At 44.4% G+C, this 24840-nt stretch overlaps 1 protein-coding gene across 2 annotated transcripts in view; it reads right to left on the reverse strand.

Annotated features, from left to right (window-relative positions):
- Positions 1 to 4319: 4319 nt before the first annotated feature.
- Positions 4320 to 24840, reverse strand: part of LOC138521156 (zinc finger protein 2-like) — a 219858-nt gene continuing 199337 nt past the window's right edge. For both annotated transcript variants that reach the window (XM_069633736.1, XM_069633735.1), the window contains exon 8: positions 4320 to 8918. In XM_069633736.1, the coding sequence (XP_069489837.1) occupies positions 8158 to 8918 (761 nt within the window). In that variant the 3' untranslated portion in view covers positions 4320 to 8157. The remainder of the gene's footprint in view (positions 8919 to 24840) is intronic.

Consider the following 24840-nt stretch of genomic DNA (forward strand, 5'->3'; position numbering starts at 1 on the left):
AGTTTCAGTTTATTTTCACTCCATCTACGCAGATGACATGGTTTTGCAAATATATGAGTTGAATTGGGGGGTGGTTTGTATAAAAGCAGAGTGACAATAGGTTATGGCTCATAGATAAAGAGAACAAGAGAAAAAATGAGCGGTGAGTGACTTATATTTTTGATCATATGCGCATCCCTCTTCTATATGCTTGGTTGGAGTATCCACATTTTAAACAAGACAATGGACGGTTCAGTCATAGATGTTTCTTACCACGTTTTGGCCAAACTAAGCATTGGTTTTAGGGCCAATAGTCCTCATTACAAGTACAGAGGTGCGGATAAAAAACGATGGTAACGTGGTGGTAATTCTGTTACTAATGCATTACAGCCCCACCGTAGTACATGTTTGGTGGTGAGGTGGAGGACTTAGTAATATAACACCTTACTGCCAAAAATAGGCAAAAATTGGCGGAATTACAGCCGGCAGCAATGCCGACGAAATCACTATGGAGTACTATGGACTCAGAAAAATAGAGGTTTACATGCCTGCCACCAGTAAATCCGCAGCATCAAGAGGCGGTAATGGTAAATCTGTTTGGCAGTATTTCAGTGGATTTAGCGCCAACATACCGCCAAACCTTTATTTCGATCCAATGCCCCCCACATACTGCTTACAGAAAATATGTGGCAAGCCCCAAGTGGATGCCTTTTAGGTCACCTCAAGACACACCAAAAAATCAGTTTGTGGAACAGAAGTGGTGTGTATGCTTTGTATAAAATATGACATGCAACTGCACATTCAAATCCAGATTATGGATGATCCTCTCTACATTTGAAGCAAGATTTGGATAAAAGTTGGGAAGAAATATCTACTTATTATGTGAAAATCTGACTATGCCTTAGAAAAAATGCTATCCAGGGCCTATGAACATCAACGTCATTATGGAACACAGAGTTGGGTTGCTCAATAGAAGGAGCTTAAAGTCGCTAACCAGGCAAACCAAAGTGCAATCAATAGCTCACCATCCCGGTCCCCACATTTCTATGTCATAGATCATACCCGTGTCAGAACATAAAACATTGTTCAAGTGTATGTGGAGCTCACCAATATATATTTTTGAAATCTTCATTCTGCAATGGGCAACACTCTTTATTGGAATGTTTCTACTATGCCCCATTGCAATCAGAGAGGAAAGGCATGTTTCCCCCTTCACTGCTAAAGCAAGTGTAATTACAAGTGCTATTAAATTATAAACTAGATATAGATTTAGCATAACAACTCATTTAAAATACCTAATCTGTCCTAATGTGCTGTTATGTAGAGTGCATGATATACGAACCCAATAAACATGTTACCAAAAAGGCCTGCAGACCAATTTGGGTGTAAAAGGTACAGGCAGAAAAATATACATGGGTATCTTTAACTCGCGGTGATCCGTGCAGTCATCCAACCAAGTCCTACTAAGAAACCCTCTCTAACGAGTTGCCTCTCAAAAGGTAGATGCTTCGCAGGCCAAGGTGTTTGCTACACTGTTCCCGCGCCTCCATGCTGAGATGGACCAACTTTCAGATTCCTTCAACCTAAGTGCCCTGAGGTTATTTTAGATCATGGGGTTGCATTATACAGGTCACTTCTGGTCGTCTACCTTTGTATTCATCCACCCAAAGCACTCTGAGATGGGCACAAACATTGAGCTTGACAATGTGCTTAGAGATGACATTGTGCTTTACCAAAACTCAAACACATAAATAACCACGTGTACACCCCAGACACAGTGATCTAACATGTTTCACTACCAATTGCCCCTACCATACAATGACGGCAGAATCAGGTTCTCTCATTCATGTGCAGCCAAATTAAGTCTGCTACAGACCACGGTTGCACATTATCCAGGGTGAAGAGAAGGATGCAGCGCATTCGTCTATGTGCATAGCCTGGTGAAACACAAATGTGACCTGCATCATACATCCAAGAGGTTAATAGCCCAAGGTATGCTGCACTCTTGCACAATTAAACACGCGTGAAGACAGAGCCTGGTGAAAACTTACCAATTAATTTAAAAAACAGCATTATACGAAAAACGAATAAATGGTAACAATGCTTAGTGTTTTTGAAGTGTGCAAACAAAATTTAAATGCTTGTGCTCGAAATATGTGTCTACTCATAGCCTTGGGCATATGTACGGGCCTAGCACCATTTCAAAGCAAGGGAAAGCAGCATGGACCGCTCTTCTATTACCCAGCCTTCTAGGACGGCGGCCCTGCTCTTATTGGCTGCAGATTATTCACAGACAAATGAGAATTTAGCAGGCAAGATGCATAGTCCGAACCACCCTTGGTTGAAGCTAAATTAGTGTATGCGAGTTAACATGCCTTGTTTGTATGTTAAGGTCTACGCAATCGAGAGTTTGAGCCTGCGCTTTCGTAGTGTGAATGGATCAATATTATGCCAGTGGTAAAAACGCTGGGTGTGGCATTGACATTTATGACCCTCATATGGGGTGGTAAGGAACAGAATCTAGATGGGGAGGTAGGGAGAGGTAAGTGGGACTCGGGGTAACTCCTGCAACAACAAAAAATGGGAAAAAGGGAATGCTGAAGGAGAAGGTTAAACTGCCAGAATTCGATCGCCTGCATAACACCCAGATTTGGTATAAATGTGGGCTCTGTCTACCAGTCTGAGCTAACATTTTACTGTTTTGCTAGGTTAAAATAACCACAACCAATAATGTATTGAAAACCTTTAGAATTTCGGCTATGTAAACAGCCTTGTAATGGATTTGTAGCATAGCCTAAGCATCCAAATCCCGATTCTTTAGTTCTACCTCCCATGGCCCATTTTATGCATTAAGGGTGTTCTTCTGCTGAGGCCCGTCCTTCCCAATCCAAGTGGAGGGAATGATCGAGAACGCTTTACACCGCTAAAAACTACTAAAATTGGTTCTTCTAGCCCTGCATCTCCCTGACAAACTATTATTTAACTTTGCAGTGGTATAGATTATTGTAATGGCATAGACACAGAGCTTCAGAAAAAGACATTACATAAAATGAAAGATCAAGAATCGTATGCCCCCTTGGCATATTCAGCCTGAGACGCCACCAATTTGTCACTCTGGCACTGAAATCCATACACTAGTTTCCCATAAACTATCACACTTTGTAAACCTGCCCCAGTCCTTAAGGTCAGCACCGTCATGACAGCTTTCCAAGGTATCTCTAAAGGTCTTGCAGACCTGCTAATTATCTAGATGCCGGAGGTCAGACAACCCGAACATCCTAACCAACCCGTTCACAAAATGGGAGACATCTGGGGCAAAGCAGTTCCCATACAGTGTCTACACTGTTACACCCTCCTGCAAATTTGAAATCTTGAGGCTCATTTTTTTTTAATTCTGAGGAGTTCTAAAGACAAGCCACTCCTGCTCTGTATAAGACTAAGAAACCCACCAATCCTGTCACTGTCATACCAAACCTATCTTCATCGACACCCTAGAGCTTACACCAATTAGCAATGCTTTATCCTGCCCATCAGACATCTTCAGATTTTAAAGAAACAGATGACCCCAGTGTAGCCCCCTGGTGGTAGTAAAGAGCATAAAAGGGGGAATTGTCCAGTCTAAATTTCGAGGGCCATCCTAGTTGCCTGACAAGACCAATGGTAATGAAGCTTTCCTGCAAGCAACACCTAACCCCCTGCGGTCCACACTTGGTTCAACAGACCATAGATATTTCACAGACCTCTGGGGCCTACAGAACATTCTGGCATTGACGTCAGTGCAGCAAGGCTCTTAGGCACATGATATCTTTAGCTGCCATACCAGAGAGAAAGATCTAATGAAACCCCAGATAAGGAAAACAAAATTGTCTCTACAAAAACAATAGGCCTCATTCCACAAATACTACCAGTGGAGGTATAATACTACTAAGCCACCCATACTGCTCCACCACAAAGTTTCGCTAAATTTGGTTGCTCTATTTGGTATTCTAGTTATCGTTGCTAGCATAGAATTGCAGCTCATCACCTCCAGTGGAAAATGTGGCTAGTGATAATTACCTCTGATGCAAAAAATATATCAACCGAAAAACATTTTCATTTTTTATGGACCGCCATGAACTTCACTGTTGATTTAAAACAAAATGCACCTGTTGCAGTAAAATAATGCCGGACAAATAATTGTCAGTTTCTGGTAGTTAGGTAGCTCTAAAAGGATGTCCATGACAAAAACTGATGTAAAAATGAACGCATTACTTTTTATTTTGTAAAAATGAGTCCAGTAGCCCCAGTCAGGCCCCTGTACTCCCCACCTTAACTATTTCCCTTACCCCACCCCACCCCTATATTTCCTACAAATGTCCGCAAAATTGGAAAAATAATCAGAAAAAAGATGCAGTCCTTTTTCCATTCGGTTGTTTCCTCACGATTATTTCTACAGATACCAATCCAAACAAGGTAAAAACTCTTTCCCATGATTATACATGCGCTATGTGATTACACACTGCAGAAGCTGCTAACTGGTAAGGTAATTTTTGAGACTAGCCCAGAGCTGATCCGAATCGACAATGGGCCTCATCACGAGTTGGCCTGAATCCTGGCTGTAATACTGCCTGACTGTAATAGTCCTAACACTGACCGGTCCGGCGGTAATCACGGGTTGGGTGTTAACGGTAAATCCCCATTCCCCATTGGGTCCATTGGAAATTTTCAGCGCTAATTATGCGGGCTAATACAGCGGGAGTTATTACAGCCAAAAACGGGATTTTCACCTCCAGAGAAAAGCTGGAGGTAAAACAGCCCATTTAGCGCCCAACTCGTGATAGGGATAGCCCTTAAATGCAGCGGTAATACTGTTACGACATCATTTAAGGGCTAGAGCCCAACTCGTGATGAGGCCCAATCTATTTTCCCTTCATGAGAATTGGTGGCCGCACTGTTTTACCTCCGGTGGTAAGTAGTAAATCTGCAGTAAACAGCAGAGACATTTTTCAGGTCTAGCAGTATTTGTCCTATGTGGAATTGGAAGCAGTGCGCCACAGCAGGATTTACCACTTGTGGTAAAATTGCCACCCTTTCTGGAATAAGCCCCATTTTGTCGAACCACAGCACACTGTACCTTGAACATACCTTCTTTTTTTCAGTTAACAATAAAATTAGAATTCATATATCTTTATGGGGGCAGCTGTCCAAAATCAGCAATCTTTCATGCCGTCATGCTCCTAAATAGAATTCAGGTGGAAGATATTTCTTCAGTAAAATATACCTTTTAAATAAAAACACAATATATTTTGGAAGGGCTTTTCATATATCAAATCATGCACAAAACAAATGACGTGAATTCATTCTTCATTAATTCAAACTAACAAACCAAAATATTTTTTGATTGTTTTAGGATTAGCTGTCTGAGACAGGGTTATCATCCCATGGCCACAATGTAGACTGACTGTGATAGCCAGTGGGAATTCTTACAGACACCTGTAAGAGCGAACGATCTCCTAGAACGAGACTGGCAGGATCTTAGCACCAGGGTACATCTCAGAGTCAACATTACTGACATGAAGGCCCTTTTGGCGTAGTGTCAAGGTGAAGATCGGAGTCCGAGGCATTGGTTTAGTGCTGCAATCTTCAGGTTTTAATGGGCTTACTAACATAACCCTACGCAGACTCGTTACATGCAGAGAGTGTGAGTGGACTACAGTCCATCAGGTTCGTTGAAACGTTGGCTATACTTCCTAGCATAGCTAAGCAGTTCCAAGAAACCTGAATGGCTTCACACAGCTCCTGTCTGCACAGAGACATCAGTTTACCTGCCTTTCTTCAGGGCAGAGAAGCCCCTCCACTCCATCCCTCGCCATGCCCTCCTTGGTACCCTCTTCCTGCCTTACCCCGGCTAATGAATTTGCCTTCAATGGGGAGTGCATTTGTACCTCTTAATTGTGGATGCTCCTTTTTCAGATCTTGCTAGCCTTCTCTGGTGACCTTTCCTGTAGAAATCGAAGCCACCTCTTTCAGTTGCCATGCTGTGCCCATTCTTTTTTTTTCATGAATGCGACCAGTGCGACCAATCACTGTATTCAGAACCTGAACATTTTGCACCAATCTGAAAACAAAGCACCTAAGGTGGTTGGTATGGATGAGAGTATTCTTACTGCCTACATCTGTGGCCTATTAACGTGTCTAAAAGGCCATTCACTGTCAACGATAGCCCAGTCTAAGCTAGGGCTGACTAACTTGGTTGTCTGGGTCTTTAATAGCCTGTATGACCCACAACTGCAGGCTGTAACAATTGCAGCAGCTAGGGAAACAGCTAGTGGGGCAACACATGAGATTCCAATGTTTTTAAACACCTACGGATATCTTAATTTTATTATAGGATTTGCTAAAACAAAAGAAGATCTTCTGGTCCAAAATGCAATTCTGCCGTTTCACGTTTGCAGGTATAATAGTTTGCTTGATCTTACTGCTTTAAAAAAATGTCAAGGAATTCCTTAATTTCTTTGTAATGATTTATGTTGATTTCTACCTTTCAAGAAAGCAAATACTATTTTAGTCACTGGACTGAGTTTTAGGTTTGGTGTAAATGAAAATGTGTGGAAATGGCGGCCAGCGCCACATAGATCCTTGCTAAAGGTTACTGTTGTCAAGTTGAGCTTTTTTCACAAACATGGCAGGAACATATATAGTTCCTGAATTAATGGATCTTGGCTCCATATTCTACTTTCCAATGCTTCAAAAATGTAGACAAGTGCTTCTAATACTTCTGCATAATACCAAGGTTTGTTTTTCTATGGCATCAATAAACAGCATGTCTAGGTGGACACGACACAATTATTCCTCCCTAGCTATGTTTCAGGCATGGGTGCCAATAGTATTTTAGTATTTCTTACTCCACATTATATTCATCGCTTAGATCTCCCCAATACTGAATCATCATCTGGATATGACATTATGACCGCCATAGCACTAGGCCTCTGGTGTACAAGTATTTCTTGTTTTTCTGTAAAACAACTTTTGTGAGCTGTTACTGCTATATCACATGCAATCACAATATCACTATTTCATTCGATTCTGTTTGCATTTTTATGCACAGGTCAATCTTCTACTAGTATTTGCACGCTTTCAGAGAAATCATGTCTTACTGTTGTCAATTAGCTCCAATGAGCAAATCACATCCAGATATGGTGCCATGAGGAAAACTGGATAGTTGGCCGGTTATGCATTAATTTGGTTTCCTGTCTTTTCTATGGAAGCAGTGAACACATTGACAGAGACCGCTTCTCTGGGCTGGAATGATAAGATTCTCATCTTAAGGTTTCAGTTATTCTTTTGTAACCACTGGAGTGTAAATTCTTGATCAGCAAAAGTTTTCTGGAGCAGTTTTTCTTGTATATTTTCAGCTATAGTTTTGGTCATTGCAGTTTTGCATTTTCTGTCGGCACAGTTTTTGCGTCTGCTCTTTTGTGTCTTGTATGGGTCATGCGGCCTTCTCTTCTTGCTTTTCCTTGAAGGTTCTTTAATGGTCCCTCCATCCATCCAAAGGTCTGTTCAGTTTGCTGATGGGTGTAGATTTGGACTGGTTTCTATTTAGGGCCTGTTGATATTGCAAGTTGTGCTGCGGCTTGAAATGTCCAGCATGAAAGTATAGTCAATACTCCTCTTACCCATGCCCCTTTCTGCTCTATGCATATATATTTGGCTATATAAGGAGATTGTAAATAAATGATTGGGCATGAAGAAACATTCAGTTTCATTTGAAACCCAGTTGTTAGGCCAATCTATAAGGAGTAGGAAATACAGGAGTTGGCGTGTCTTTCATAAGCATGCCTCTGTACAGTCCCCACATTCCTGAGGGTTTTTTGGTTTATCCACTAGTGGTGTATTCGAATGGTCATCCTGTTATGATCCTTGTATGGACCCTTTCTAGCTTCTTGTCTTGAGGCTGCATGCAGTAGAAGAGTGATTAACTATATTTGAATGAGGCTTGTTATTGGTTCTCAAAATAATGGGGTATTGTTGTTCTTCTCTGTTCTTACTTCTTTCCAATTTGTGACGCTTTCTGTTCAAGCCCAGTACTAGTCTCTCTATTCCAGCTATTGTAGTGCTAATAAACAATTAAGTAACCTTCATATATTTTTTTCAGGTTCATCACATTTCTTCTTGTGAGTTAAGAGCCTCTTTAGTTTAGTGTCTGCTTCGTCGATGTTGATTAAGGTCACTCAACCAAGGGAAGCTCCTCTCACATTCAGTACATTTAAATGGTCTCTCCCCAGTATGAATTCTTGTATGTCGATTAAGATGATCTTTCCGACTGAATCTCTTAGGACATAAGCTACATGTATATGGTTTTTCACCGGAATGCGTTTTATAATGCTTGTAAAGATTTGCCTTTCGAAAGAAGTTTTTCCCACAATCAGAGCATGTGTATGGCTTCACTAATGCATGAGTTTCTTTATGTCTATTAAACTCTTTCTTCAGACGGTAGCTTTTTCCACATTCAGTACACATGTACGGCTTCAGAATTTGCTGTGTTTTTGGAAGACCATTGCGAAATGGCAAATTCCATAAATGACTCTCGTATTCATTATACCTCTGGGACATGGTTAATTGGGGCCTTCCAGGTTGCTGCCTTGCTGGTTGGGGCCTTGCTGGTTGGGGCCTTGCTGGTTGGGGCCTTGCTGGTTGGGGCCTTTCTAGTTGGGGCCTACTTGAAGCTAAATTTAAGTGTTCCGACAAACTCAAACCACTTTCGGTTTTAATTCTTCTGCCCAGTCTTATTTCCGGATAACTTTCTGACTCCATCTGTCTTCTAGAGGCTAGTCCTTTGTGAGTACTCTGGAGCATTCTGACATTTTTCTTCCATAGTAAAGATTTATTGGAGGCAGTTGTTTTGATACGTTGCATAAACTCTCCAACTTTCTTATGTTTTCTCATGCGTCCATCGGCTGCAAGAAATAAGAAGTTAGTCATTAGCTTTCTAGTAATACAAATATGTTATTTTACATTATTACATCATTCAGACGTGGGAACCTAATAATAGGGATGCTAGTGAGTACATGGCATTTTTCTTTACATATGAATGAAAATGGAATAGTGATGAGACAGATCTGAAATCCTGCGCTAATTTTCTGCACCTGTGTCTGACTTATAATCAATTATGGCACAGATGGCTAAACATAATACTAAAAATATGTACCACAAATAAGTGTTTCATCCTGGGTGTTATGGCAGAGTCTACTAGTCAATCACCTGGTTCAGAACCTGGGTGTTACCCCATTGCATGTGCCCATAATCCGATCCCTTTGATGGGGTTGACGCTCCTCCCACAGCACCAGGACATTCATCTGAAGCCCACCATGGTCTCATGAACTGTCCCCCACACACCACCTCCCCACATCCTCCTTGCCCCTGTGCTTATCTCAGGCCTGCTCACCACCTGCACTTGCTTTTATGGAAACTGCTCCCTCTTCCCCCAGAGCCCTGCTGTGCCTTACAGACAGCTTCCATTGAAATAGAGAAGGGATTAGAAGCAGATACTGTCTCGATTTCCTTGGTATCAATCTAACTATGTCCTTTTTAACTTGTGAGATCGCTGTTATGAATTTGCACAACAAAAAATCTAGTGGTGCCCTGGCTAACATGATGGGGTATTTTATTTTATTTATTGGGTTTTTATAATGCACCTATACACAATGTGTTTCAAGTATTTGTAGTAATAACACCTTCAGAGGGCGCTTTACCAGTCAGTAATGTCATCAGGGACCATGTTAAAGGCCCTAATTTTGCTCAGGCATATAACTTGGTCCCTTGTCATTACCGACCCACCAAAGGGGCAATTTCTTCATTATTGTATGACTCTGTAACTGTCAACAGATATCATTCATGTCCTGACAGTAGTGCTAGAAGTTATCTGGGGAGCTTGGGCACAGAGACCTAAAAGATAAAAGGCTAAAGCATCGACTGATACACATTTTTAAATGACTGATTACATGGGTGTTATGGATCAAAAACAAATGGCATGTAGGAGGAGCTCCTTTCTTTTAGGATGAGTTTCCTTTAAAGTAGGTCTCAGCCTAATATTTGACCGAATATGCATCATCCTTTACACTTTAGCGGTAATGGTGTGGTGCTGCACACCGCAGAGGCATTTGTAAATGCTATATTACTAATGCTAAGGTCTAGGCGCAAACTTTAATACTACTGGGACAGGAGGAGGGATGATGCACCAAGTGTTATTTCTAGTGTGCTAGAATACTAGATAGCACATCATTCTTAATTATTGGGTTATAATGAAAGAAACCATTGCCATTGCTTGTTTTCGCCTTTATTCAACATTATATAATCAGAGACAGCATATAACATCAATAACACATTCCATATAAATAAACATAATAAAGAATTATTAAAATAAAGTGCTTAAATCAAGGTAGCTTAGTCATAGAGCCTTAATTAAGGTGTTAATTCTGGGCAACCCCCCAGACCATCGTTTTTCAGCCTGCCATTCCCAGACGTGGGTCCCGTGCCTGCTGGGCCTAGAGACCCAAGCTACTCCTCACTGATGAGGCCCAACAAGGCCGAAACATGTTTGGGGATGCTTGTGGTCTCGTACAGAAGGGAATGTGGCCTAGCAGTTCGGGCTGGACTGCCCCTTTTGGGGTGGGACCAAGCCTGATTTGCATATGGTCTTTCCCCTTTTGTAATGGCTCGGCAGGCGAAGAACGATGGTCTGGGGGGTTGCCCAGAGCAATGGCAGTGGTTAAGATTCATTCTAAACCTTCCAGCCATCACCTCTTTGTTTTTACTCCATAATGTACCCCAATACAGGGTTCTATGTTCATTCTTCGCCCGTGTTTTTGTTTTTTTCTAGGCACTTTCTGCCCAAAAAAATTTGCAGAAAAAAAATATATTTTTTTTATTTGTGAGGGCCCAATCCCCTCTCCTCTATTATTTATCCCTTTAAACCACCCACCCTACCCCTTATATGCCCTCCCTCCAGCCCCCATATTTTTCAGCAAACATTTTTCGGCAAAAAGTGCAGCGGAAAAAAAATAAAACAGGATGAATGAACGTGGTAACCATTAAAGAATAGGTCTGCTTGCAATCAGTTTATCGATATATTTAATTTTTCATGTCTAAGAATAGTCAATGTACTTTTTGGGAGGCCTAAAATTCTTTTTAGAAACCCATGTTACATGGTTTTAGTGTATTACGGTGGCAGCAAAGTTCTGCTTCTTAAATCGCTGTTTGTCTTGCCTGCAATTTGCACGCCTTTAGTTCTGGGCATACGCCTCCATTAGCCTGTTCTTAAGCACATGTTGCTATAGCCCCTCTGTATCTGGAGAGTGTGGTGACAGCTTTCTCAAACTGTTGGTCCCATTTCCCTAGGTTAGTGAATCTCAACCCCAAGTAATCATAGCTTTTTACTTGTTTTGTTCTTTTTTTTGGGGGGACCACCATTGATTTTGTTTTGGAACAATTTATCGTCAGGCCCTCAAAATTCCAAACGTTTCTAAATAAGGCAAACAGTTTTTTCCACGTCAACCGGGGGCAATAATAAGAGTGCTGCATCATAGTGGTACAGGAAATCTGTGTGAATCTAGGGGAGGGGCATCAGTCAGGGTTGATAGAATGCTGTTAATCATACCATTAATAAAAAGGCGAAAAAGTCTTTGTTGTCTTTATATAATAAAAAAGTGCTGATAACAGAGTTGCTGTGATATTTAAATTGCGTAGTGTTTCCCACACCTTACGCAGGAGGAACACAGTCTAAAGCAGTTTGCAGGTTGATGAAGAGAATATACAAGTCAATTTTCCTCAGTGTGACATGTTTCTATTAGCAGGAACAACCTAATGCTTTGGTCAATTGTAATTATTGCCTGCTGCAAACTAGCTAGCAATTGATGTATTAAATACCCCCTCATCCACCCACGATTGTATGTGTCCCATTGCAAAGATTTTGCCCACCTAATCCAAGAGTGAGATGGCCCTATAGTTTGACGGATTATCTCACCCACATTTGTTGTATACCTAACCATACCCTAACCAAAAGACTGGAAGACATAGGCATAACAGACACAGCACTAGTATGGAGTAAATAATTCCTAGCAGACAGAACAGAAACCGTATGGATTAAACCCTTGAAATCCACTCCAAGAGTTAACAACTGTGGAGTGCCACAAGGATCCTCGCTATCACCACTGTTCTTCAACATCTACCAGACTCTAGTTATCAGAATCTTCAAAAAGTACAACATTAAATGCTACAATTACTCAGATGATACCGAAACCATCTAAAAAATCAAAGTCACCCAAGCTGATCATTCAACCCTAATCGAGTCACAAAAAGGAGTCTTCAACTGGATGACTGCCAACAACCTGAAAATCAACCCAGGAAAGACAGAAATAATGATCATATCCAAAAACCAAGAGAACGAAAACCACCATCCCCTGGACAAGGGAAATGGGAACCGCACCATCACCATCTAAGGTAGTAAAAAATCTGGGAGTCCTGATGGACAACACCCTAACCTTAGAACCACAAGTAAATGCTCCTCCACACGGCAAGAAGAATCCTACTTTTCCTCTCCTTCACGCACAACACACTCACTATCGTCGCCCTCATCATGTCAAGAATTGACTATGCAAACAGCCTCTACCTCGGAATCGATATTGATATTTTATTTCTATTGCGCTCGTACACAAGTGTTTCAGAGTGCGACAAGGCAAAGGAGGAGAACAGGGGGAAACAAAACAGAGATCTCACTAGACCCAGTGACATTGAGAACGCGCAAGTGCATGGGAGAAGGAGGGGGAAAAGTGCATGGAAGGGGGGAGAAGTGGAAAGTGTGAAGCAGAGGAGAAACAGATAAATAACAATAAATAAATAATAAAGGCAACAAACAGTGGTAGTGCAGCCAGCAATTTGCAAGTGCTAGGTTTAAGGCAGCAGACAGGGTATGTCTGATAAGTGCAGGAAGAAAAAGGGGGGATTGTATGGGTACAGATACAGACCCCAGTGCAAGGGGTGGCCCAGAGGCAGTGCGGGAGAGTGGCAGGGTGAGCAGGTACCTGGGCCCGGAGGACAGAGGATGGCCAGGTGCACGGTGCCAAGAGAGAACAGATCAGCAGGGGAGAGGGGGAGCGAAGGCAGAAGAAAAGAGGAAGGTCTTGTGGTGCTTCTGGAACCAGAGATGGTTCTCCTCAAGGTTTAGAGTGGCAGGGACTCTGTTCCAGAGGGAGGCCCCAGCCGAAGACGGAGATCTACCCCGAGCTTGTTTCTTTGAAAAACGACTGACCCTGAGGGAGTTGGAGGTAGACGAGCGAAGAGCTCGAGGGGGGAGGTATTTGCGGAGGGATAGCTGAAGGTATTTTGGACCCAGGCCCCAGAAAGCCTTATGGACAATGCAGAGGGTTTTGAATTTAATCCTTCCATCCACTGGGAGCCAATGGAGAGATTTCAGAGCTGGAGAGATACGATCCCAGGGCTTGAGGCCAAGACAAGTCTCGCAGTCCTGTTCTGGATTAGTTCCAGAGGGCGGAGAGTAGAGGCAGGTAGATTTAGAAAGAGGCTGTTACAATAGTCCAAGCTAGAGAAAACCAGAGCTTGGGATACCATGAGCTTCTGGGGGAAGGAGAGGAAAGGCACAGTACCTCTGAGGAGGTGCAGTCGGAAATTTGACTTTTTGGCGCAGCAATCTTGAATGGCAGTTAGGCAATCAGAGATGAGAGAGGGAGAGGAGGTGGCAGAGGGCTGCCTGAAAATGAGTTGAGCGTTGTCAGCGTAGCACTGGAAATTTGAGCAGAAAGTGGTAATGCAGTGGGCGAGAGTTGCCAGGTATTGGTTGAAAAGCCAGGGTAAGAGGTTAGACCCCTGGGGAACACCAGAGGTAGAGAGGAAGATAGATGAAAGGAAGGACCCAAGTTGGACCTGGTAGGGTCGATCTAAGAGGAAAGAGGTCAGCCAGGCCAGAGCCTGATCAGTGATAGGCAGGTTTTCACGGAGATGGTTGAGTAGGATGGTATGGTTTACCGTGTTGAAGGCAGAGGATAGATCGAGGAGGATGAGGACAGAGGGAATGTTAGGTGTGGGTGGAGAGGGTGGACAGGATGCCCTGGGTTTTTTAAATGAAGTGAGAGGCAAGGGCATTGCAAAGAGCCTGGAACGCAACAGGAGGGATAGAGACTGCAGCAGGGTTGCCCAGTTCCTTGCAGATTTTAAAGAGTTTGGCCGAGTTGTTAGATGCCGCAGAGATACGAGCTTGAATGTGGACTCTCTTCTTGGTGAGGACAGAGAGTCGGCTTTGCCTTTGTTGCAGGCGACAGGCCAGTTTGTCAGAGTATGAACAGAAATTCCTCCATTTCCTCTCAGCCGCCCTACACTTACGTTTAAGTGTAGCTAGGTCACAGCCATACCAGGATTTGCACTTGGCTTTGGACTTCAAATGGATCCTCATGAAAGGGGCAAGAGCATCAAGCATATCAGAAATTGAAGAGTAGAGCAGAGACAGGGCTATGTCAGGATGTGAGAGAGCCAAAGGTGGCAGGGGGGAGAAAGTGGTGGCAAAAACCTCAACTGACACACACTTCATGGGCCGGATGTCTGAGAAGGGAGGTGGCAGTGTTGGGGTAGGATTGGCTTGGGCGGAAGAGAGGGAGAGATGAGAGGAGAGGAGGGAGTGATCGCTCCAGGAGAGAGGAGTGGTCAGAGGGATGGAGAGGGGGAGGTCAGAGGAGATCAAGGCATCGAGTGTGTACCCTGCAGAGTGAGTCAGGCCAGAGGGGAGGATGGACAGGGAGAGGGAGTCGTAGAGGTCACGGAAGAGTACAGAGTTGAAGCAAGGAGAGTCTAAATGTATATTGAGGTCACCGAGGAGGAGGAGTTGAGTGGTAGAGGCTAGGAGGGAGGAGGAGAGGTCTGACCACTCAGAGAGAAATTAGGTGATTTGACCAGGAGGCCGCTAGATGGTAACCACAGTAAGAGAATGGGTAGGCGAGAGAGAAAGCCTACAGAAAAGGCATTCCAAAGAGGAGTAGGTCTGAGTGGGAATGATAGAGGCAGGAATCCACTCAGGAAAGATCAGAGCTACCCCCCGACCGGACCGGGAGGATCTGGGTCCTGAGAGGATCTTGTAGCCATCAGGGAGGAGAGTGTCAAAGCTCGTGACAGAGCTGGCCGTGAACCATGTCTCAGTAAGACCAAGGACATCAAGGTCTAGTTCTTCAAGGAGGTGGCAGATGTCAGAGGAGTGTTAGACAGTAGAGCGAGAGTTGAGAGTGGCAATATGAAGAAGGTTGCCAGCCTTAAAGACCTTCCGGGGAGGGGTACAGATCAGAGGTACGTCCTGCGGAGGAGAAAGAGCCCTAGGAGGGGCAGAGGAGGAGGAGGAGAGAGAGGGCAAGGTAGCCAAGGGGGGAGAGGAGGGGACAGCAGGAGAGGAAATTGATGAGGCGAGGGAAGCGCCTATCAAAGAGGAGGAGGTTGGCCTGAGGGCCTTGGACCATGACAGTGCCATTTAGGTAGACATTAATGATGACTTTAGAGTAGTCGAAGGAAACCATGAGAACTTCCCAGTGAGTGCCACCATTAATGGGAGAGGAGGAGATAGGGCAGAGCACAGAGACCATATGAGGAGTCCATAGATCTGGCGAAGGAACGACAGAGGATGTCGTGAGGGTCTGTCTGGCGGAAGAATTGGAGTAGGTGTCGGGGATAGGAAGACCAGGGTTAGAGGCCAATATATCCTTTTTGAACATCTTTCTACCAGACTTAGTGAGAAGGGAAGGATAGTCAATGGAGAAGCAGTTGGAAAAGATAGGAGAAACAGAAAGCGCCATTGGGGTGGAAGCGAGGAGAGGATGGAGATACTGTGGGGCTAAGGCAGGTAGGTGTGGGACAAAAGAGTGATGAGGTCACTGTGCTGGCAAATTACAGAGAAGAAACAGTATACAAGCAAAATACAGAGAATTTCGCAATGGGCAGCAAGATTTGACTTTTTAGCAAAAAGCAAAAACAGCAAGATTTGATTTTTTAGCACAAAGCAAAAACAGCAAGATTTGACTTTTTAGCACAAAGCAAAAACAGCAAGATTTGACTTTTTAATCTTGGAATCGGATGGTTTTATGAACTTAGCCGCAAAATCCTGGAACAACAACCCAAAAGAATTAAGAAAAACCAAAAATCACCTAAAACTTAGGAAATTACTAAAAGACCTGGCTCTTCAACACCACAGACTCGAACTGAAAACCGAAACAGAAAGGAAAAGGGATGACTAGACTGGAGGGGACACGGACAACTCCCAGTGCCGACTGTGGACAACTCCCTATGTGAAGAAGCTCCCACGGCACCTGGACGAAGGACGCTGGTTATAGTGGAACACAGGAGACAACCACGGACACAGAGTCAACAACCCACCCTAATTCCCACCCGAACCCCAGCTGGGGAGATTACGTAAACCCAGAGCCCTCAATTTAGAATAAAGACGCCAACTAACCAATTGCACTAACAATTCCCCCCTCTGCATACACCTCTTTAACTCCAAACCAAACACAACCACAAACCTACAGCACAACAAACCGCACAAACTTCACTACATTGCAACAACAAAACAAAAACACACATAGACTCGCACAACAGTACACGACGACTGCTGACCGAAAACACCCCAGGCCCAGCCAACGGACCCACTAGGCTGAGGCCGCCAACAGCACATCACTGCCCTCTTGCACTTTTCCAGCTTCTTCCCACTAACACCCCCCCCTTCCTCTTTCAGAGCCACCAGAGCGCCAGGGGACCACTCCGGTGGTGATAGTGCACGGTACAAATGTCCTTTAACATTAACATATAGTGGTACCTTCTTCAGTGCAGTTATAGCACTGAGCAGGCAAATAAGATAGGGTGCCCATATTTCCTTTTCCTTAAAAAGACCCCTGGGGAGTATCAGGACCTTGTGCTTTATTTCTTTTTTGGCTTTCTAACGCTAGAGTAACTTCCTTCAATGTCAATGCCTCCATAGTCTCTGGGACATCTCTTTCCTCCTCATTTATCTCAACCACTCTTGTTTCTTTGTAAAGCTTTCTAAAATGTTCATTCCACAATGACTCTGGTATCCACCTGTACACAATAATAGCATTAGCCCCACGAGCAGATAATATTAGTCTGCAGAATTTCACATTTATATATATTGTTTGGCAGGAATTCATCTTTTGTACTGAGTACTTGCTGACTGTAGCTGGTTTCTTTCAATACTGTCCACATTCTTTATACAGAATAGCAGAAACTGGTTTGCTTTCCTGCAAACTACATCATCCCACCAAGATTTCTTTATAATTAATTTTTTTATCATTTCCTCAGGTTTAGACAAACGGCAGTACCTTTTTAGTAATATCACTGTAAGACTTCAATATCTAATCATTTGGTGGGATCGTATCCATCAAAACATCTCCTAGTGATGTTAATATTTCACCATAGATTTTTGTTAAGGCTTTATCTTTATCAATATTATCCCATTTAATTGCAAGCCTTACATGCCCAGAGATATAGATTGTATAGATATAGATTGTAACATTTTGTTGCGCAACTCTCTCCTCTGTCCTACCATGTGCATAAGTGGTTAATGTCATTAGTACTAAAGGATGATGGCCGCTTCAGATCTTACTTTGACCTCAAACTATTTCTTCCAGGCCTACATGAATAAATTAAGCAATAAGCCCCAAGCCGGGGCGGGGGCATTACCATGTCAGGTAATGCACTGCGCCCATATTTACAGGCCTGAGCGAGGCGAGGGCCTTAACGAAGGCCCGCAGGGCACGTTAAGGCCCTCATGTCCCCTCTGTCCCCTCTGCAAGTGGCTTATTGCTATTAGTACCCCGTACTAAAAGCAACTATTTTCAGTGGTGAGCTGCTCTGGCGTTTCGTAACAGAAAAAATAAAAAAATGGCTGCCAAGGAAGGGACAATGAAGTCTGTTCTCCCTTTTCATGGCAGCCATTGAAACTAGTATAAAAAAGTAAACAAAATGGCCACCATGCAACGGTAGAAGGGACTACACGTGGTCCCTTCTCCCTTTCCATGGCGACCATTAAAAAATAGGGGAAAAAGTAAACAAAAAATGGCTGCCATGGAAAGGAAGAAGTGACTACACGTAGTCCTTTCTTCCTTTCAATGGTGGCGTGTTGCTGATCGGGAATGGATGCGCTGGAGACAGAAATGATTCCAGCACGTCCGCTCCCGAAAAGGATTAAAAAAGCAGGTAAGTGGAGGGAAGGGGAGAGGGATCGATTACCTCATTCCCTGGTGGGGAAGATGTGGTAATGCCCCTCTGCCGGTACTGATATGTATTTGTTTGTTTGATTGTTTATTTATTTATATGGTGCACCGGACCAGAAGGTATGGGGGCGCAAGCATTACAGATATATTCTCAGCTTAGTTACAGTTCAGTACATTATTTACATTATTATATACATTGCATTTGTAGTAGTTACCGGGTGTCGGTTATTGGTCTTTGTTCTTAAGCCATTGGATATAGTTACGCCTAAATTGGTGGTAGGTTTGTGGTGCTCTGCCAGAGGGTGGTAGTGTGTTCCAGTGTTGGGCTGCTTTCACCTGGAAGCTATTGCCGCCCATTTTCGCTCGCTTGAATCTGGGAACAGCGAGCAGGTTAGCATTGCTGTTTCTAGTGTGTCTGTTGGGCGTGTATCTGGTTATTCTGTCTGTTAGATAACGGGGAGCTGCGTTGTTAAGGCATTTGTGGGTAAGGGAGGCTACCTTAAGCAGGATTTCGTCCAAAGTAGTGAGGCAGTTGTGTGTTCTTCTGGTATTCGAGATGTGTTCTCTTTTAGGGAAGCTAAGCGCTGCTCTGAGGGCATTGTTCTGAAGGATCTGGATTTTATTGGTGATCTGTTTGTTAGCGCCTACATAGAGGGAGTTACAATAGTCCAGTTTTGATAGTATGAGAGCTCTGGCTAGAGTAATGCAGCTTTGGGTGGAGAGGAAGGGTTTGGCTGAGCATATAAGCTTGCAAGTGTAGGCTGTGGTGGATGCCATGGAGCTGACCTGTTTATGGAAGGAGAGGGTGGAATCGAGGTAGATGCCAAGTGCTTTCACTTCCTTAGCTACCTTGATAGGGTTGCCGTCTATGGTGAAGCTGGAGTAGTTGATGTCCAATTTGTTTAGGTTCGAGGCTGATCCCAGGATGATGAGTTCGGTCTTGTCATCATTCAGGCATAGACTATGGGATGCCATCCATGCCTGGATGATGAGGTACACCTTGTTCACCAATGCCAAATCCGTGTTGTAATCTCCCGTCAACGGAATGAGGATTTGGGTATCATCAGCATAGTTAGTGAAGGTGATACCCAAACCGTCGAGATCATCAAACAGGGGCTTAGTGAACACTTTGTACAGTGTGGGGGAGACACCTGACCCCTGAGGGACCCCACATGTGATGGGAATGGGGTCAGCGGAAGCCGTGGTAGAGAAGACACGCATGGATCTGTTGCTCAGGAATGATGTGATCCAGCCAATAGCATCTCGGGAAAAGTGGGCAGACGAGTCTAAGTGGCTACATAGGATTTTGTGATCAACAAGTTCGAAAGCTGCCGAGAGGTCTAAGAGGAGCAGTAAGGCAGTTTTCCCATTATCTCTCAGAATGTCAATTTGGGCCTTGAGGTCGATGAGTGCAGTTTCTGTGCCGTGTTGGGGTCTAAATCCTGATTGATGGACTCCTAGGAGGTGGTTTTGTTCAAGGAATTTTTTAATTTGAAGGTAGGCTGTTTTGTCAAGGATTTTTAGTAGGAAGGGGATGGTGGTGATGGGTCTGTAGTTGGTGGGTACGGCTGGGTCGAGTGTGGGTTTTTTTAGTAGGAGGAGGACCCAGGATTCTTTTAGGTTGTTGGGGATAGTACCTGAAGAGAAGGAGGCGTTGATGAGTTTGGTAATGAACGGGGATAGGTCTCTGGCTGCGTCTTTGATGATTTGAGGTGGGCATGGGTCGCCTTGGCAGTTAGAAGGCTTGAGGCCGAGTATGATTTGTTCCATTTCTAGCTTGGAAACTTTGGAAAAGCTGAAGCGAGAGAGGGGGTTGGGGGGAGAGTGTTGAGGGATGGTGTGTGGGGGGGGTGTTGATGGGTTTGGAGTTGGATAAAGTCTCTTTCTTGTTGTTAATTTTGATTTGGACGCCTGCAACTTTGTTGGATAGGGCATTTTGGATGCTGGTGCACCATTGTTTGCTTTTTTGCAGGTGTCTGGGGCCGGGATGCGTGTTTCTAGCTCTTTTAATATGGTGAACAATTCTTTAGTGCTGGATTTGGCATGCAGTATTCTCAGGTTGTAAGATTCTTGTTTGGCGAGGAGGATTTCTTTTTTATAGGTGGAAACTATTTTGTTGAGGATCAGCTTGTTGCTGCCTGTGGGAGCTTGTCTCCAAATTTGCTCCTTTTTGCGTTTCTCTGATCTGAGGGCTTTTAGGTGGGGCGAGAACCAGGTATTCAAGTGTTTTATCGGCTTGGGTTTTCTCAGTTTTAGTGGTGCAATGGCATCTAGGGCTAGGCACATGCTATTGTTGTAGCTTTCATCCAAGAGGTGGGGGTTGGAGTTGGCAGGGAGTTGGTTCAATGTGGGTAGAATGAGAGGGATGATTTTTTCCACAGTTATATTTTTCTTGCTTCTAGTCGGAATGGCTGTGGCTAGGGAGGTGTTAGCGATTGGGCTGGGCGCTTCAAGTGTGAAGGAGAGGAGGTGGTAGTGGTCTGACCAGGGTTGCGGGGTGATGGCAGTGATGGAAATCGCACAGTTGTGGTCAGCTATCCAGTCAAGAATTCTCCCTTTATTATGAGTGGGGGTTGACACTCTTTGGTTGAAGCCCAGCTCTGACAGTGAGTTATTGATGGTGGACGCTTGGGTGTCTTTAGAGTCATTGTAGTCAAGGTTAAAGTCTCCAATGAGGAGGCATTAGGAGGTATTCTTTAGGTTGTTGGAGAGGATGGAGTTAAGGTCTTCCTTGAAGGAGCCTAGGAGACCTGGGGGTGTGTATAGAAGGTGGATGGTGATGGTTTGGGAGTTAGTAGTGGGGAGTTTGGCTGTGAGCAATTCACAAGATGAGTAGTGATCAGTGGTGTCAGGTTTAAGGTTGAGGTGGGTTTTGACGATTATAGCCAGGCCCCCGCCTCTGGAGTCAGTTCTGTCTGCTCGGAGGATGGAGAAATTCTCAGGGATGGCTAGCGCAAGGGCTGGACCAGCTGCTGCATGAAGCCAGGTCTCAGAGATGGCTAAGAAGTCTAGTTCTTCCGTTAGGATGAGGTCTGCTATGTCTAACGCGTGGGCTACTACAGATCTCGCATTGATTAAGGCCCCTCTTAAGGGTGTAGTGGTAGGTTTGCTCGTAGTAGTCTTATGATTGGTTATAGTATTGGTTTGGCTGGGCTTGGGTGGGTTTGTGCATTTGTTGGAGGGGAAAGCCATGATGTGAGACTGGGGACAGTTTGATAGTTTGGTAAGGGTAGTATCCCTAGCTCTGGGCTCATATATTTTGGGGAGTCTGGCGCGTAGTTTAGAATTTCTAGCGGCGAGGTTGCACGGTGTAGAGAGGTACATGGTGAGTGGAGGGGTAGTAGCCATGCTCGTCGGGCCCAGTGGGTGGGATGGGGGCTGAGATGACTAGATGCATGCATAAGGTGGAGGATGACTCTTAGCAGTACTGAATATATACCCGGTAGGTACATTTTGGTGGGAGGAGGTGCGAGCGGTGTCAGCTGGTTCCTAAGTTGTTAGGTTCCTAGGAGCTGGGCAGTGGGCTTCCGGATCACAAGGGTGAGATGAATCACTTTGGATTGCATGTATTAGATGTGGCGGGCTTCAGATGAGTGTGAGAGTCATAAGGTATCTAGTGTTGCACTGGTTTGTGCTGACTAAGTGGTGAGGAGGATCACCTAGATTCAAAGTCAAAATGGACAGCTAATACACATTAGCTTACATTGACTAAGGGGGGCAAAGGTTAACCTAGATTCAAAAGTCAAAATAGACAGCTAATACACATTTGGTTGTATTGACTAAGGGGGGCAAAGGTTCACCTAGATTCAAAAGTCAGAATAGACAGCTAATACATATTCGGTTGCATTAACTAAGGGGGGCAAAGGTTTACCTAGATTCAAAAGTCAAAATAGACAGCTAATACACATTAGGTTGCATTGACTAAGGGGCGGAGGTTCACCTAGATTCAAAGTCAGTAGGCAGCAGAGAGATATATCGCACTGAGTTGCATGGACTATCAGAATGACAACATTTGCAGTGACTAGAGTGGATACAGCAGAGAGCTCCAGGATTGGCAGGCTACGTCTGGGATTCTCTACGTGCGGTTGGTGGCAGTCTAAATGCAGGTACAATAGTGAAAGCTGTCAGGCAAATTCAAAAGTACAAATCAGTGATGTGACCATTAATCAGTCTGAATACAGTTTGGTCGGTAGGCATTCTAGTGGCAGCTTTGATAAACAGTCCAGCGGTGAGCAAAGTTTTTGCACTCTGTATGCTGTTTACTGCTGTACCATTGGCAAGCGTGGTAGTAGACAATAGTGACCTGTAGCTAGGTGATGCAACGCAGTATTAGTGCATTTAGGTTCAAATATTACCTGGTGTATGACAGGCAGGGTATACCTGGTGTATGACAGGGTTACCTGGTGTATGACAGGTATGTAGTGTATATGGCTTTGCCGAGTACCACTGACTTAAGTTGCCTTGGGTGGAAGGTCTCCCTCAGCTCTCCCATTACATGCTCCTAGGTTCTTGGGAATCAACAAGCATGAAGTGTCAATGGCATTCTTATAGTGCCTTATAGCTCTTTGGCACTGTTAGCTCTAGCATGTCCTAAGTCATTTCTTCATCGTCTGTTACACCACTAGTTGGGATCAGAGGCTCGAATTGGACGTTTAAAATCACATGCAATAATTATATGTATTGTCACTGAGTCGTTGTCTTTGCAGTTTTCTATGCACACTTTTGAGAGTTTGATAGACTTTATTCCATCCCCCGGATTCTGTCTATTATACAGGTTTAGTAGCAGGAGATCAATGCCATCCCTGAATTTAATGTGGAATACCTGTAAGTCAGGGATTCCACTCTCTATTGTTACCAGAGACATATTTAAAATGGCATCCATCCAAGTCATAAAACTTCCACTTGGCCTTCCTCACTTGCTTTTTGATGCAAGGATAGCATACTTAGCATAGCCTTGCAAAGCATACCCTTTCCATGATTGATGGAAGGAACTTGCAGCCCAGTGTTTCTACTGGTAGGCAAGCATTTCTCTTGATGGAAATATGAAACCAAGCATGTAGGTTTTTAATGCCTGGGCTTTTTTCTTGGTACGTTGTAGGTTCTTTTTTGCCTTGGCTTAACTTGTCAGGATTTTGCCTTGGTCCATCTGGTCTTCCAGAATACCTGGAACCACCACCCCTGGTATCTTGGGTGCTGTGGGGACGGTGCTGTGGGTCCGTTTTTCTAATCCTTGTGAGTCTGCTGCTGCTGCTGTTGTTGGAGGCTGAGGCTCCCGTCGGTGTGGTCTGTGCTGCCGGCCTTCAAGCAACACTCAGTACCATTACTGGTATCCTTACCGTTACTGGTGTGGACCCCAAAGCAAGAGGGAGCCCTTAGCAATACCGTAAAGGTGCAGCCTGGCGCTGCTGGTGTTGTCGGTGTTACATTGCCAGCTACCGGAGCAGGCAAAGCAGGAGTCAGAGCCTGACATCGGGCCCCCCAACCAAGGGTAAAGCAGAGTGCTTTTTTGGTGGTCACTTGGTAAGAAGGAGGTGTTGAAGGCCTATCCACTTCATGGCTATGATTGTAATTCAATTTTTCTGAAGCAGCCCGTTTGTTGGCAAAGGTGCAGCTCGACCCTTAAACTGGCATTTAAGCAAAGGGGTGCACGGACTGCTTTGGAGACCTGCTTTGGAGACCTGCTTGGAAGACCTGCTGTAACGTTTTACAGTTTTTAATTTTGTGTTGCTCTGTACTCTTCACTCGAGCTGTGGGGATAAATAATTCGCAGCTGGAGGTGAAGGTGCAGCTTGTTCTGCACTGATAGAGAGGCAGTCATGGCAGTCTGGGTGAGTTCGGTGAGAGAGCATCCCCCGCTGCACGATCTTCAGCTGCGACGCGCATGCAACCTTCCTACACCGACGGCTCTGAAGTCAGAAGCTCTTTGCATGCCCCCTTCCACACGGTAACTCCACCAGCGAACTGCTTATTCCCTGCTGTGAGTATTGATAACTAAAAGCCATGATTCTTAGCTTTCATCCATGACGGAAAGTCAATAACTTAGTGCTTCCACAGGAGTCTGCGCGGGAGTGTGGATCTACGATCCATAGCCTGTGGACTGCATTCCGGATAGCGACTTCAACTCTTCACGGCACATTGTATGAACGTTGTTTTATTACACTGCAGCTCCGCTATCAATAAACTCTGGGAAAGTTGTTTTATTCCTTAGCGGTGGAAACGTGTAATTTAAGTGTGCAGACGAGGAACGTGTACAAGTGGACAAACCGCTCTTCATTTAAGGCCACACACAGTTTTTTAAAAGACCATGGACAGCATGGTGGTTCTACAAGCAGTGTGGTAGGAGTGTGGCTACCTTGAGTTACTCTTAGTCTTCCAACCCACACCCACGCACTTGTATTCCACACGTGGAGCTGCAGTTTGTGCTTTGCTGAAACTTTAAAATACAAAATTAATTTCTTTCTTAGTTTTGCAGTGGTCTAATATTCAGCTTAACTGCGCTGCTTTCTTTGGGGGCGAAGAGCTGAAAGGAACGGAAGTGTGAGGAGGCACATGGCGAAGTGGGTACAGTGAGTAAGAAGAGGTCAGCTGAGCGGAAGGAACGGGA

The sequence above is a fragment of the Ambystoma mexicanum genome, chromosome 13, assembly GCF_040938575.1.
Source record: "Ambystoma mexicanum isolate Mex_15411 chromosome 13, UKY_AmexF1_1, whole genome shotgun sequence".
In the NCBI taxonomy this organism is placed as follows: Eukaryota; Metazoa; Chordata; class Amphibia; order Caudata; family Ambystomatidae; genus Ambystoma; species Ambystoma mexicanum.